Raw genomic sequence first — 16840 nt, 5'->3', positions numbered from 1 at the left:
TATGTCATGTTTGCTCAGCTCTGCACACCTCCCACAAACCCTCATCCAAACTCTTGTCCCTGTGCTGCCACAAACTTTAAACAAGTGCTTGTGGGATGGGAGGAGAAGCTCATGCAAATCCTAGGCTGTCACTGTGGGTTTATCCTGCCGGCCTATGCCCGGGCGCCTCTCGCTGAGAGACAGTTAGTGCAGCAGGGGCTGAGCTCACTGAACTGGCTCCCTGATCCCCCTCGCAGCTGTAGCTCCCCTTACAGCTCGGAGGCTGCTGTAATGAGCTCCCAGAATGCTGTCTGCAGGTCGTTTGGATGACAGAGGCAGACACACCCTTTTAGTCATAGCAAAGTAGCTGTGCATGTCTCCTCCTTCTCGCACCATGAACACCGGCGGTTCTTCAAAGGATTCTATTTTCTCCGCCTTCTGCCTGAGTCAAACTGCAGCACGGCGTTACAGTGGGTTTCGTTTATGTAATGAGTACGGGACAGGCCATAAACGGACCCTGCTTCTTGTCACTCATGGAATGGGCAAATAACAATTTATTTTGTTCCTTTACATGAATAGAACAAATTCAATAAAATAAAAATGATTGATGTAAGAGTCTGACAGAAGAAACACAGAGGCCAATCCCTGTCCTTTGCATCTCCCTGCATGACTATAAGGAACATACTCATTCACTCATGTGTGATTTTGTTAATTGTAGAACAAGAAAGGAACCTGTTCTGCACAATGAGCTAGAGCTTCATCTACAGATTGCTTTCATTCAGATTTGTTTCAGTAAATTACTCAACCTGTTCATCATAAATTAAAAATAGGAAGAACGACGCCATCAGAAGTTCTCGGAAGTCTAAAGTTCTTATTTTGCAATGATGTATCTCAGAAAGAAGTGGCAAATTGTCAGACTAGACAAACTGAAACTATTCAATGTTTTATCTTTAAAGATGCAGCATTTCAATAAGGACTCAAATATCTATGCTTCTGGAATAAAATGTTTTACAGACATTTTATTGTAAAACTTGTTCAATACTCTGGTGAATAAATATCTGCAAAAGGGATGAACTCATTCCCATCAGCCTACACTTCACTTCATTAAGGCACACGCTGCTTGATTGCTAATCAACAACAGTAAACAGGGAAAGACATTATACCTTCTTAACATTAGCAGGTTTTCAATGTTTTCTGAAGCTAAAATTAAGAGCACTGCTGGATACTCTATAGTGTTTCATTAATAGGTTAAGCAATTCATTATGTAACTCATTTTTAATTAAGTTAAATTAGTCTCAAAGATTAATCAATTATCAACTAATTTTGCTACCTCTAAATGAACTAAACTAAATTGGCTGTAGCAACAGGTGTTAACTACAAGTGTCATTGGTCAATCACTCTTTAAAGGACCTGCTGTGACCTGCTTTGCGATCTGATATGTTTACAGGGGACGGCTACAAACATCAGGACTAAGAGGCGGAACAATCCTTTTTCATCGTGTACGCTTGATTTGTCACTATCATAAATAATTCAATCACACACACACAACCACACACACAGAATGACTGTGCTGGTGTCCAGTGATAGTGGCAGGAGATGTTGTGAGCACACAGAGGGACAGTGATGCTGACAGATAACTCCCAGCGTGTCTTCTAATAGGGTCATTTATCTAAACTGGGACCACTCTGAACAAAAACGCAGCAGCAGCAGCAGCAGCAGCCCCGAAAGAGCAGCACATACTGCAGGGAGTCATTTCTGGTCTGCTACAATGGTACATCAAAAAACAAAGGAAGATTTAACAGTACAAACTATAATAATTATTGCGGTTTGATGGCATTTCATCTAGTCTAAATCTAGTTCAAGAATTAAATCTTTTTGAAGGTTTCTCTCGGTTTTGTATTTCTCTGAGGAAGCAAACATTTTTGAATTAACTTCACATGGGGAAAAAAATGAAATATGTTTGTATTTTTCCTTCAGCTAGGCTCAGGAAGACAAGGTTTCTTGCCACTTTTAAGTCAGTTCTTTAAAGTTGTATTTCCCCTTAGGAAGCTGGATAGCTTAGCTTAGCACAGAAAATAGAAACAGGTGCAGACAGCTAGCCTGGATCCGTAAAAAAAACCCAAATCACCTTACCCACTGTAAAACTACTTATTGTCAATTATAGACTCTGGGCCCTTTTTATACAAATAAACAAGATTTGAGCTTTTGAGGTATAATGCATTTGTTTCATTTGGTTCATTGTTTCACCTGTTTAAAGTGGTGCAAAATTAAATGTATAGACTGTCTACATATCTTCATGTTTACTGTAGAGATGAGAATAGCATTATTCCCATTCCAACAGCTAAAGTAGCAGGAATGTATCAACTGCTCAAAACTAATACAAAAAAGTATTTAACTGACTTGGAACTGGATCTGGAGAATAGAAAACCCAGACTCATATCTTAAATTAAAAAAGCAGTGAAACGTCTGAATGTCTAAAAAGACGAACATGTCACAAATATTTCAATGTGTTTTTTAGCCGTTAAAAAAATGGGTAGAAAAAAATGACTCGTGCTCTATTCTCAACAACTTCTATGAATCTGCTGCTGAACACAACAATAAAGGCCTGATGTATAAATCAGAGTAAACTGTCCCCAGCTGTCAGCATATATATTCTTTGTCATCTTGCCTTGTTACAGCTGACTCCAAACACTGACTTCCATATTGAGGGTTTATGTGAAAGGAAAACTGAAAATATTCCTGCGCAGTCATTTTGCAGTGTAAATAGTATATGTGAATACACCATCTGGTCATGCATCTGGTCCTGCTAGTCATGCCAGTGTTATACATGATCGTGATCACAGCCTCAAATGAGGGAAGCCGACTCTACCTCCTTCTAATTTCCTTCCACAGTCCTCCCTGTTCACCTCCTCCCTACCCTCCCTCTCCATTTAAACCTTTTTCTTTCAGAGTGATCCAGACTTTTTCAACAGCACTCAATTACTGTTGAGAACTCCACACTGTTATACGGACAAGAGAGAGAGAGAACAAGTAGGGAACAGGATGATCTTACAAGGAACAGAAGCGAGTACACTGAAAAGCTGGATAGAGCAGCCTGACAACAGACCCGAGGCTACAAGCTGCATTAAACTCGATTTCAACCTCCTAGTACCATTTCTTTTCTTGTCTCATGTGCTGGTACACACAAACACTCATACAGTACATGCACACACACACAAACACACTTGGATGCTCTATTATTTATGCTTTAAGGTCAAGTGGCAGTGTTTTGGTTATTATTTTTTTCATGTTTTGGGAAGCATTTTACACTCAATTTGACACTTCAATGTTGTCTTACTTTATCTGTAATCCTCTTTAAGCCCCGAACAATGTGCAACAGAGCATTCCTCAGTTTTCCTGTCAATATACATGCAAACTGAGAAAAGATTTGCAGTTCACACACTGAATCCTTTGGGGAAAGCTGCTAGGAATACCAGGACACGTAGTTGTAAACATACAGTTCATACTGCAATCAAACAGTTTGAATTCTTCAAAGCCAGTTCAAATTGATTTCAACGTTAAGTTAAGAAGAGCCTGTTTTTTTTTTCTTTCTGTGAGGATCTGCACAGCCTGAGGGGAGGTTTCAACCCTGAAATGGGCCAAACTTGTGCAGGATCAGCTCCCATTGGTTGTGATCTTTGGGGGGAGGGGATGGTGGGGTTACAAAGCCTGATTTCTTGCCTGAACCATGAATGATCTGGCTCTTCGACAGAAAATGTAAGTCTGATTTAACTCAGGAGCCATGAGGTATAATTTCCCACATGGCTGCTGTGAAATGATCTGTACGGCAGGGGACTAGCTTAAACAATTTTCATTGAAGACATGCTGGGATATTACATCAAACACGGGTGCAAAGCAGACTCACAGATCATACTGTTTGCCTCTTCATCCTTCTGCAGCTTCTTGTTTTGCTATTTTCTTCTCACTTTACCTTCACAGAACTGCATGAAGTGCTGTTGTCTTACCCTATATCTATTACTTTGGCCTCTTAGGACTGACTGGGGGTCCCATTTTTATGTCAAGTGTTAGCAGGCAAGTGTTGACCAGTGGACGTGGACAGTTCATACAACATATAGAACATTCAGTTATTAAAGCAGGGTCTGCTCACTTGAAGTTAAAGCAAATTTAAACATGATTTCATGCAAATCCCAAAATCCCTCTGGCATTTTAGCAAGAAGATGAAGAACTTGAATGAATAACACTGCTGTAAAGACGTAGTAGCAAGTAGCTGTCTTGTTTCTTATTAGTCATAAGTTCTATATGTGACAGTTAAATCCTCTATGCAGAGATAAGCATACCTTTCATTTGGTAATAGGCTTATATTTCTAATCTTTCCCCTAATTGTGATCATTTCGCTGTAGTGACTTGACTTTGAGCTGGACCTGGGCAATGACAGAATATATGTCAACCGCAAATGTCAAAGAATACTTGATCCGGGGTAAAATGGCGATGAAATGTTTTTCTCCTGGGTATTATCTGAGAGAGACCGCCATTCAATTTTTAATATCACACCCCTAATGCCTTCAGTGCATCGGTGCTTTTTTGTTCCCCATTCCCATGATCTTTTCTGTAATTGTCTGCAGATTTCCGTCTTCCTCTCTCCTGCTTTTCACCCTCTGTCATTTTTCCCCTCCAATCACTCCCAAAGCTCACTCCTGATTGTTGCTAAGTTGCTTTCCATCAACACATCTGCCTCCACCTCTGTCTCTAGTGGTTCAGGCCAAAACTTGCATTCAGGCGCCATGCTTGTGCTGTTGGCGTCTACATTTCAGGATTTGGAGATCGCATTTTATCCCTCTACCTATAACCCTTTCTCTTTTTCACACAACAAAAGGCTCAAAGCTCTCACTCTTGAAAAATAGAGTGAGAAAACTGCTCTCTATTCTAACATCGATCCACCGTTCACATCAGTTTGTCTCCACTTGCACTTCCCCTTCTATCATTATTCCACTCCTTCATTTCCAAATCTGAGGCCAATCTTCCGCCTGCACACATTATCCTCAGCCTCCAACACTCTTAAGAGTCCTGTCTCTTCATAATAATCATCAATGAGAGAAACTAATAGCTGGTCAAATTGCTGTGAAGTGTGTGTCAATGCAACCGCTTTACTCAGAAGGAAAAGGAGCAGTGTTGTTTTCAGAGGGCAGATGACGGCTCAGATTTCTAACTATATCTATTAACTATCTAACGATATCCTCACCATGCATATATTGTACACAGGTAAGACTTGTGTAGTGCAATGCTAATAGTTTGATTTAGTGTTTTTATTAGCTGGCAGGTAGAATCCGGAGACTCTCAAGCAGACATAAAAGGTGTCAACAAAAGAGAGTGTGTTGAAAGCAAATAGCTTTAGATCTGCAGCCGCGTGGACCATTTAGGGTTTTCATTCTACATTTATTACCCCAGCAGCTCCGCGCAACTCTCTCTGTTCAGTGATTAAGCTGCCTCACTTGACTGCTGCAAAGCAACTACAGTGATTAACACGACAACAATTTGCTCTATTACAAAAAGTGAAAAGAAACAGAAGTAACACGGTCTTTAGAGCAGCAAGATGAGTCGTGAAATAGATCCTTTGAATCGTAACAAGCAACCAGTAAACAGCAATTTCTTTTGATTTACAAAAAAAATGTTTCAATCAACCTTGTGGTTACACCTTTCATTTTCTGATTCCAGTTTCCAGAAGTTTATATGTTTATTTTAGTGTTTGATAATTGTACAAAGGAAAGCTTTAAGTTTTGAGAGGTTAGTTGGAGTCGACCATTTCTGTACAGTTTTAAACCAGGCTGATTAATCGACAAGGAAAATAAACATTATTTGTAGCTCTGCCATTACTAAACTTTTGTACCTTTTAGTTGTGTTTAAAACACTTTTTTTTCAGAAACATCAGATTTGGATTTTTTGGGGTTTTTAAACCTTTTTTTTTATGCTCACATACCAACAATTTCAAGCCACCTGAAAGTCCGGCAGAGTTGAAATAGTTGTGTTGTGTAACAGATTTATGTGACAGACAGGGCTCTAAATTCTATTTCATATCACTGTTGTTAGAGGTTAAAGTCCTTGTAAGGGTGAGGGATAAATTGCTTAGCCTTCGCCGCGGGTCAGGGCAAATGGTTATTGATATTCAGTGACATTTTCCAACCCGTCCAAATGATATTGTGAGCAGGGGCTCAGACTGGACTACATTGTAGATAAGCCCTGGGCACTTCCCTCATACTCTCTCACACACACACACACACACACACACACACACACACACACACACACACACACACACATCAATTTATTTTTAATTTGCTCTGTTTTGATAGCACACGTCGCTGCAAGGTCTAATGAAACACTAAAGTTATACTCATTACGATGCACAGCTAACAAATTACTCATCACTTAAAATTTAGCATAAGTGACATAACCTCAATATGTCTCGATGCTGGCTTTCTCAGGTATTCACATCCTATGATTCCTTTCTGCAACCTGTGGATAAAACACAGTCAGCAGTCCAGCCATGACTCAAGCCACTGAGCTAATGTCAGAGCATTATTTCTGTAATGCCTCAGCGGCACGTCTGTAATGTCTTCTTAATGTCTCAGTCAGTCTGAGTCATACTTCAACAGGGTCACATGGCTTCTAGCCATTAATGCTAGCTGACTGAGGTATCATAAATCCAGAGAGAATCTTCTGCAGATTAAATGGAGCTGGAGAAGTTTAAGCTGTCGCCAAAAACCCACTCACCTCTGCCTCTGCACAACCTCCGCCCTGATACACACGAATGCACACAAACACAGACACACACACACTGCCCGGAGAGCTTAGAGATGCCAAGTGAGCCGGGTGTCGCATGAGCCAGAGGACCAAGGAGATTGGCTGGCGATGCTCGAGGAGTCTGACGTGAAGTACAAACACACACACACACACACACACACACACACACACACACACACACACACACAGACAAAAGATACAGGGACACACAGCACTGACCTTAAAGCTCCAGTAGTTTGGCTGTTGCTGTGGAGTTCATGAGGGACAAAAGAGGAAAAGAGAGGGAAAAAAAGAAAAAAAAAGTTAGTAAAATCCTTCTCCCATAAGGGCTGACGTTCTCCGACAAAAACAAAACACTATTAACCAAATGGTGCATAAAAAAAGCTAGACAGGAGAGGAGATAGAGTCTGGCTGCAGGCCTTTGTCACCAGAATACAATGCCTTTGTCCTAAAGAAGCATCATCAGTTGCATTTCCGAAATTGTTTCTGTGTAATTTGTTTATTTTCTGACAGGCTATTTATGAAACCCATTAATATTGTTGACAGCTTCATCTAATACGACAATCTCAACCACTATCATTAAGTTTGATTGGTGTTAATGCAGGGGGAGGCGGTTTTGCAGGCGTCGGTTTACAATGCACCTGAAATAAGATTGCACTGTTGGGAAGGAAATGAATAGAGCAAAATCAAATAAAAACAAGAGCCCACTCTGTTTTCCAACGTTGGCCTTTCTCCCAGACTTCTCCACCACAGGCAAGCAATAGCTCTGTCTCCTTCTCGCTCGCTGTCCACCAGCCTGAATCTTTTAACGCAACCTGGCCAGCTCACCTGTGTGTTTTCACCGGCCCATGCTGGATATTTCATAAGTCCATTTGCCATTCCTGATGCTCTGCCATTTATGAGAAAGATGCTCATATGTCGGCTGTGGCCTCAGGATGTGAGCTTTCCATTTAATCATAATTACCCCAGAGTCAAATCCAGGCCAAGGCACTGATGGCCCAGAAATACCTCAAAATGACAAAGAAAATTAAAAAAGATGGAGGAGAGTTCATGAATTTTAATTCTAATCCAAACTCTTATTCTAGGTCTCACTCTTATCTGCAGGCAGTTTTCAGCCCGTTCAGTCTCTGCAAGGTAACCCCATTACTCTCCTGGCACAGGGAGGGAAAAAAAAGGTGCCAGGGAAGTTTTGATTGATGATAGCTGGTGGTTTTTTCATTATCAGCCTTTCATTTTAATACTGTCACAACAAACAGCCAGGATCATTTCAGTAAACCCAAGCATCAGAGTGAGCATTTTCATCTGTTGACTACTTTATTGTAATCCAAACTTTCACATAATGTTCCCTCATTTGGCCTTGATGCCAAATGTCTCTGACAGTCTCTTTTGCGCTAAGCTCTTCTCTTGCTCTCTAGTTTTTTTCTTCCTTTCTCTTTGTATTGTTGTGCATCTCCTTGCTTGTTTATGATACAATATGAAGTGTCACCAGTGTTCTGCTTTAGTATATGGCTTGGTGAAGTACCTAATTATAATTGTAGAATATATTTTTGTCTTTCCAGCTGTGAGCTCCTTTCCTTTTTGCGTTGTATCATTGGACCAGAGCTTACATTACATCTACAGAACACTAAAAAAACAAGGACTTCTTATTAATTGTAATTAATTAATTTTAGGTAAACTCTGTCACTTTGGCAGTGTGGAAAGGGCCAATACTATATGCCTGCCTAGTGGGACCTGAATTTCACTTGTGATATAAGCTTATTTCAGTCAGACAACTCATGTTTGCATTTGGTTAAAATATTCATTGCAGCAGCAGAACATAATTTGTGTTCGCTGTCAAGGCTTCGGCCTCATCTCCTCGTACTTTTATTTTACATGCAGATATTTGAGGAGTGATGGGATGAAATCTTAAACCCACAGTAGGAGCCTCCGAGTGGATTCTGGGGTGGTGGTAGAGCTGAGCAAGAGTACAGGACTGCGGGTCAGGGCTGGAAATTAAAGGGCAGAGGGAGACTGGAAATCTTGCAGCTTAAATAGAGCACTAGTTGGAAGGGGGGTGTTGTCAGGTGAATGTGGAGAATGACGCATGTCAAGTGTGAAATCAATGTAGATCGAGTTTTGTCTGCCTCAACTAACACACACTAGTAATTTAAGTAAAGAAATCATATGCAAGATTGCTTAATTATGGCATAATAATAGCAGGTGTATTGGAATCCAAGCCATAACAACATTACAAACTTTAACAAGAAACCAGAGCTGAATTATCTGATGCCAAACATGGAACATTATAATCTTCATTCTAAAAAGGAGACGCTTTCCAAGGCATTTCAGTGTGTGTTATTCTGTACACCACATAATGTCGGCTGAGGGAGAAAGGATTGTGTGATCTTTATAATTTTGAAACGTTAAAAGAAGAAAACAGTGTATTTATCTGAGAGTGCCTCGCCATGCTGGAACGGAGACAAGTGGGACCCTGAAAACGATATGGAGCCTAATCTCAGCCCACGCTTGCTTTTCCCCATAGCATAAGATTCTCTACCAACATACGGTATGTCAAAGCAATTATTATTAAAGACAACTCTTTGATGTTTCACCGAGGAGAATTTATGTCTCCTGGCTAGTTTTTTTTTAAATCCCATATTGTGCAGCGTCCAGGGAAAACCATGTATATCAATGTATAGTCTGAAGGATTTAACTCTGCAGTACGAGTTACTAAGAAACAAATTAAACAACTTTAAAAAACTCTATATTTCCCTTTAACGGCATAAACGCATAGTCTAAAAGCAGACACTTTGTTTTACTTAAAAGTAATCTTTTTTTTTGCAAGACAGTGAGAGATCTGAATATTATACAACATCTATGATTCTAAGGATTGTTTCAGGAAACTTAGGCTCTGGGGTGAGAGGTCATATCTAAAGTGGGTCACTTTCAGGGAAAAGATAACACACGAGGTGTTTCAGGTTGAAATTGTGTTGGCCTTGAACCCCTCATCATGTGTCAGTCATTCATTTTTTTGTCGTCAGCCAGTAAAGCTTCGTCCTTGACAGCCTGTTATATGAGGGGCACAGCTGATGTGTCATAAATAATTGTTGTTCACATGTTCCGGCAATGTTAATTTCATTTCCCCTCCAAGCTAAGTGAGTGTGAGGGCTGGCTAATAATGGTTCAGAAGTGATTTGTGGTCTTGTGTGTCTGTCTCCGTTTGTTGCTTTAATGAGGCTGGCTCACTCACACTTCTCAGGTAAACACACATTCACTCTCGACCGCCTCGTGTTGTTTTAACCGTTGCTCGGCTGACAGCTGCGGATGAGCCTGCAGTCAGCCTGGACTTTGAGTTGCAAACAGCTCGGCGAGAGTGCGAAAGCAAACTTGAGTAGGCTTATCATCCCTCAACAGTTCTCCATCAACCAACACATTTGTCCAATGCAGAAATCATATTCAAGACAGACCTACTCTCAAGCATTGTCACACGAACTCATTCAGCCGTAATCTCAGGTGACAGATGAAACTCTTGACTGAGCTTAGCTCAAATGTACATCTTGTATTTTTTTAACCTTGTGTTCATTTAAATGTGCTGTGAGCCCCAAGGAGACGGTGTTACTGCTGTATGTTTGAGATTAATCGTGAGGCTGAAGGGCTTAATGCTTTCCTGACTGCTAAGTAAAGACACTGATGTATACATTTTAACCCACAGCCCTGTATGTGCACTCACTGGAGTTGCCGAGCGAAGGACGTAGCCTCGCACAGAAGCGCTGCATTACCTGACCTGCATTTAAAGCAGCCTGCACTCGCATCACCCCTCCTCCAGCCCCGTCTCTTTCTCATGTCGTCATCCCTTCTGCACCCCCACCATCCAGTTCTCAATCATTCTTACGCTTTCCTCCTCAATCCTCCTCCAGACCGGTTTAGTATCTTGATGTTACCGCAGCCTCTTTACCTTTCTCCCTCTGCTATTTAGAAAACACACGCACAATCCTGCACAACAACTCAACACCCACCCAAACAGTCACACAGTAAGCCCTGTGTACAGAATCGTCCACTCAGCCTCCGTCTAGCCTGCTGAACATATGCACACCGTCACCACAACAACCACAACAAACACAACACAGCGTGGAATCTAATCCCAGCTGGAACATCCCTCTCCCCCACACGCATACACCTCCCTAAAACAGCCTCCAGCTTACAGCTTGCAGCCCCTTCTCACCTGCAGTGCACCTGTGCCTGTCCACCTCTCCTGTCATCCCCGGCTGTCCGTCAGGTGCAGCAAGTCCTCATCGCGTTTTTGCCCGTCTCTCCCTCCCTCGGCTTCACCTACCCTCCCTCCCACTCACTTACTTAATCTCCCCCTCTCTCTCTCTCTCTTTCTCTTTCTCTCCGTCTCGCTCTCCAGTAGCACATGCGGCGGATACTCTTTATTTAATTCATTACAACACCAGCCGATTAACTCCTTCGCAGATGGGTGGCTGGCTCCTGCTGGCGCTGGCTAATTGAGCGGAGGGCTGTTTGACTGGCTGCTGCGCTCCTCTCCGGCTCCTCCCCCCCCCCCCCCAACCCTCCCTCCCCCTTCCCTCGCTGTCCACGATTTGTACAATCCACAAGATGACAAGAGATCCTGGGCTCTGCTGCTTCCTCCCTCTGTGCAGTGAAAATGCCCTGTCACTTCAGAATCCCTCCACTCACAGGGCTGCTTCTTGTATTTTTTTTTTTTAACTGTCTTCCCCTCACATTTGGTTCCTCTCTCCACTCTGTCTTCATTATTGTACAATTCCTCCTTCTCTACACAATCTGACCTTTGCAATGCGATATCCCTACTTGCCATTTATGGGAGAGGTTGCCACGGAAACAATGGACTCCACCTGTGTTTCACCCGCCCACCCTCGCTTGCTGCTCTCTCTCTCTCTCTCTTCCCATCTCCCATTCATTCTCTGCCGTGCTTTTGTGAAATCACTACCCTTACGTTACGCTCATTTTAAACCCACACACATCAGTGGTGCTCACACTATGCATGTTTGTTTGTATACGGTACAGCTTGTGCATGTGTGTTGGACTCAGTGAGATAAGAACCAGCAATAGAAAACTTCTGAGGCTGTGGAACTGTTCAAAGTATAAACTCAACTATCGAAGGGGAGATAAAATGTTGGAAAAGAGCAAAAGAGAAATATCACTCCCAGAGATTCAGAGAAATACATTAACAAAGCTACTCTAAACATGTGACTTCCTGCCATACCTAAACAGTCTCCCCCACTATGTCAAAGTTCTGCAGCTTCTCTGGCAGCAGAAACACAAATGGCAGTCTTTCTATGACAGTTTAAAGACAACCTCCATAACCCAGATTCAATAAACCCTTTGTTATTAAATTGGGTCTCCCTCAATGAATTCAGTAAGTGTGACATGCAGCCTTGTGCTGCTTTTTCTCTGGCTGCTTTTTGACAAGGAGCTATTTCTTTTCCTGTTCATACAAACCATTCTGTTCTTTGTGTATATGTGATGGCCCTTGCCAACAGTTTTCCATCACCAAAATGGTCAAGTTTTCAGCTAATTTTATATCCAAAATGTACTTACAGTATAGCCAAATTGAGTGTTTCATTAGTGAATAAATAAACTGTATTGGACAAAGACATAAGAGGGATATATAAACAGAGAAAATAGAAAGCTGCAGTAATGAGTACTTTAAATGTAATCACTTCCGCATCCATCGTCTTGAAGTCGATGGGATTTATCAATTTGTTTTTCGGTAAGATGTTCGAAACAAGGTCTGTGGTAAACACATGCTGAAGAGATTCAACCATTCTTTTTTGTTGCAAATAAAGTATGACATAAAATACATCTGGAAGTGCAGCACTTGTGAATTTCTTGTTCACATCTTACAACAGATGCTAACTGGCTAACTAGGACTACAGAGTTTGTTGGTAGCGTTAAACGTCATCACACTGACCGAGAAGCTTAGTGATGGTGACGTTAAAGTCAGTGGACAGTGGTGTAGTTCATTCATAGTCTAACATTTGAATTTTACTTTCGCTGATGCGTTTACACTTCAGAAATTATGAAAGCAGTCTCAGATATTTTTTTTTTGTTGCCACAGAGCTTATTTTTCAGAAAAAAACAAAGAACCAGAGATGCAACCGGTGTGATGCTTACTTCCGGGTCGGCCTTCAGAAATGCATCATTGCTGCAGCACTCTATTCTTTTCAAAGGGGAGAAACCCTGAAGGGATTGTGAACTGCGTACCTGTTCCCGCGCAGCTCGCTCTGATGAACTCCTCATGCTGGCGTGGGAGGGAGAGGGTGAAGGGGGGTTGTGGTGTGGGCTGTGGTGCGGATGCTGCAGCTGTTGCTGCTGCTGGTACTTGCTCTTCAGGTGATCCATGAAGGCATCCCTCTTGCGTTCCATGTCAGCCTTGTGCAGGTTTGTCAGGGCCTCCAGGCTCTGTGCAGCGCTGACGCCATGGCGGTGCTCTGACGTGTGCACCAGGCCGACATTGGAGAAGCGGCGAGCTGTGTTCCCAAGTGTCCGATATTCCCGTGGATACTCCAAGTCATCAGTCGAGATCATGTGACTGCCACCCCGCTCGGGATCTGAGGGAAGAGGAATGAGGAAAGGAAGGAGGGAAAAAGGGGAGAAGGAAGGAAGGAAGGAAGGGTAGGAAAGTTTGCATGAAAGATGTGAATCACCACCCACACAGGCATGCAGAAAGATTTCAGGGTGGAGACGCACAAACACACAGAGCAGGCGCACACAGGTGGAAACAAATGGAGCAGAAAGAATGAGAGTGGCAAAAATGAGGCACAGAGAGGACAGCACAGAGAGAAAGAGAGGGAGGGAGGGAGAAAGAGGAAGAAAAGGAATGGGATGTTAGACTATTTGCCACCAGGACGGAGTGGTTCCCTGCAGAATTATTGATTTCAAGTTCTGAAGGGAAGAAAAACGAGAAAAGTAAAATGCTTTTGCAATAGATCAAAGGTAGTGGCTCCGGCTGAATTTGCTTTGCGGTATACCTTCTTGTCATTTTAAGTGGCTTTCATTGTTTTCCTAAGGAAACAGAAAGAAGAAAATAGAATCCAGAAAATTGAGGTGATTGAAAGTCCGGTGGAGAACATGAAGGAAAACTTCTTTCATATTTGTCCTTGTTCCGGCTGTTTCACACCAGCTCCTGTCCATCTATCTGAGTTTTCTCTCCATCTCTTCACACCCACTGCTTGGCCTTACATATTCTCACTGTCTCTTGTCTGGAGGTTTCTTATTCTGCTGTCCAGTTTTAAGGAGGACGCGTCACTCTGACAGCCCCTGGCCTTTAAATCAGAGCTTTTAACTGACAGACAACACGGCCCGAGGTGGAAAAAGCATAAAAAGGGAAGGGAGACAGCTGGGAGGAGACGATATGGTTACACAAAAAAAAAATATATGTGATGAATAAACTCAAAGGATGATAGAAGAGCAAGTTGCCATTTGCCGTGTAGGTTACCTTGCTTAGGAAAACAGGCCCTGCCGTGGGCTGGAAGACAAAACATGCAAAAAAGGGTTAATTTATGTGTTTGTGCAAGGACGTGCAGGTAAACACACCAGAACACCAAAACATGGGCATCAGAAAAGAGCTATCGTGAAATGATGGCTCTTTCTCTGAATCACAAGTAGTCAATGCATTAAATATGCATTATAATGTATTCAAAAGGGTAAACGTGTAAGGAAATGGTGGGCTATGAATACTAATACTGTCACACAATAACCTTAAGAATAACCTATTTCATGCATATTCACAGGAAAAACTTCACAGATAATGTTTACAGAAAAATGATAGACCGATATTCATGTCTGACCTTAAAGAGCATTAACTGTATAAACTTAAGACTTGACACAGGTAGAAGCAATTCCAGTTGATGAGTATCAAAAAAGTATAATCTATAAAATGTATATCATGTATAAGAAAGTCTACAACTGAAATCAGAAAAGGTGCTGACACACAACATATCTGATAAAGTGGACCGTCTTGTGCTTTAAGTCTCATCAGCAGCATTTGGATGAGCTGAGCAGAGGAGCAGCAGAGGGAAGCTCCTCCGGGCAGGAGCAACAAATGGACTGTTAATGAATGCGGAGAAAAGAGACAGAAAGCTGGCCAGACTGAAGCCAAACAGAGCTGTGATGCGTTCCAGTGGACGGCCTTTACACAGAGGAAGCCTGTTCGGGGCAGGAGGTCTGGGATCACTCAAACACAGCTGCAATCAAACTCGTTGTAAAACCCATTTCCCACTCTATTCATTCTTGGAGAGATATCGCGCTCGAGTGTGATTTGCTGTTTCAACACCATGCCCTTACATCAACTACATTATGAAGTGCTGATAAACTGAGCAGGGGTGAGGCAAAATGGACTGACCTCCTGGCTAATAGCATTAGCATTGAGCTCTCCACTGCGCACCGAGGCCACTGGCCATATTCATCTGGCCCCCTCGCAGCCTCCCAGATCTCTGGTTTACACTTCATTAGGCTGGAGCTTATTGTGCATCAGCTAACAAGGACCTGACTCAAGGGCCCCATTACAATAGATGGAAAAGCTGGGCCCATGTACTATGGCTTATTATTGTGACTGAGCATTCACAACGGCGGTGAGAGGCTGAGTGGGCTATGCTGACTCTGAACAAACATAAATCTGAAAAGAGAAAGAAACACTGCATCAGAAACACGTGACTAACATTGGTATCAATTTAAGGAAGAAAAAGAAGGTAAACAAGTTAATTGCTTGCAGACAACTGCCAAAAGATATGAACTCTTTCAATCTTTTTTGTAAAGCTGTTTTGGTAACCAAAAAAACTTTCCACATTGCAGTTTGTGGATGTACTTTTCAAAGCTGTATTCAGAGACCTCATCTTGAAAACAGTGGGAGTAAAAGTTGTGTGGGCAGAAAAGTAAGAAAAGAAAATAGGAACAGGTTATTCATCTTTTACGTTCGACATTCACAGCCAATGCATTTCCACATAAGCTCGCAGACAATAACCCTGACAGCCAAAACAATCTGTGCAAGCCCACGCAATGCCAGCACCATTTAAAGCGACATAAAAGAGCCTTGATAGGGTGGGTTCCTGGAGAACGCTTTATCACATCGCTATGTCAGTCAGCAAGTTTTGAGTCTGCAGCAGGCTAGATTGCAACTACAAAGACCCAGAGCTTCAAGGAAAAAAGGGTACATCATGTTGGTCCAAGAAATTATATAGTACATAAACGACAACGGGAGGCCTGCAATCAAAGTTGATAAGATCTGTGAGCCCAGCCAATGAGGCCTGGGCTGCATTGTCAAGATAGAGAGTACAGTCAAGAGAGCATTAACCTGATGGTCGAAAAAAGAGACTCTGCGGTAGGCACTGAGAGATAAGACAAGACACACAGACAAGGAGAAATCACCTGCACAGAGAAAAAGATACAGCAAGACAAAAAAAGCAACTTCTAGTGAAGCAATCCAACACCATTTGGTCTTTCAATGTTTTGCATAAAAAATAACTTTCTCAATCAGGGGAAGCTGCTCCACAGACTGAATAAACCTGTAGGAAAAATAGGGAATATAGGTTGACATAATAAATCGTTTTTTTTTTTCTTTTACTAAATGTCTTTTTTCCTTAAGTCTTAATAACGTCAATTGCTCAGATCTGTTGTGCATCTCAATGAGCTACATTCTCAACTTTTTACTTTTTGAGTCATACGGCTCCAATGCTCTCAGCAGTTTATTTATTCTTGTAGGGAAATTCAGCCTGTGACGCCAAGCATTTGCCAACCCACCCACAACGACTATATACATATGGAGATAATAATATTCTGTACCTCCTCAACCAAATCCTGAACCATGCTAGCGAAAAAAAAAAAGTGTGTTTCTTCTTTTTGGGCCTTTTCTATTGCAGGACCAAAACCATGGAACTCTTTGCCCCCAGACATCCGTCTCTCTCCCACTATTGGTGTTTTTAAAACTCGCCTTAAAACATATTTTTACTCAATTGCTTTTAATGTTCAGTAACCCGCTTTTTTTTTTTTTTTTTTTTTTTAAATTGTTGTTATTCTTGTCTGTTACTTTTAAATGCTTTGTTTC

At 41.9% G+C, this 16840-nt stretch overlaps 1 protein-coding gene across 2 annotated transcripts in view; it reads right to left on the bottom strand.

Moving 5' to 3' along the window:
* Positions 1-14294, bottom strand: part of srcin1a (SRC kinase signaling inhibitor 1a) — a 38674-nt gene extending 24380 nt beyond the window's left edge. For both annotated transcript variants that reach the window (XM_061065814.1, XM_061065815.1), the window contains exons 1-3: positions 14237-14294; positions 13003-13349; positions 6997-7023 (exon numbers count right to left, since the gene is read on the bottom strand). In XM_061065814.1, coding sequence (XP_060921797.1) covers positions 6997-7023; positions 13003-13349; positions 14237-14282 — 420 coding nt within the window. In that variant the 5' untranslated portion in view covers positions 14283-14294. The remainder of the gene's footprint in view (positions 1-6996; positions 7024-13002; positions 13350-14236) is intronic.
* Between the last annotated feature and the right edge of the window lie 2546 nt (positions 14295-16840).

This window comes from Labrus mixtus, chromosome 20, assembly GCF_963584025.1.
Source record: "Labrus mixtus chromosome 20, fLabMix1.1, whole genome shotgun sequence".
Classification (NCBI taxonomy): domain Eukaryota; kingdom Metazoa; phylum Chordata; class Actinopteri; order Labriformes; family Labridae; genus Labrus; species Labrus mixtus.
The sequence above is the reverse complement of the archived record's forward strand: the minus strand, read 5'-3'. Positions and strand labels throughout refer to the sequence as shown.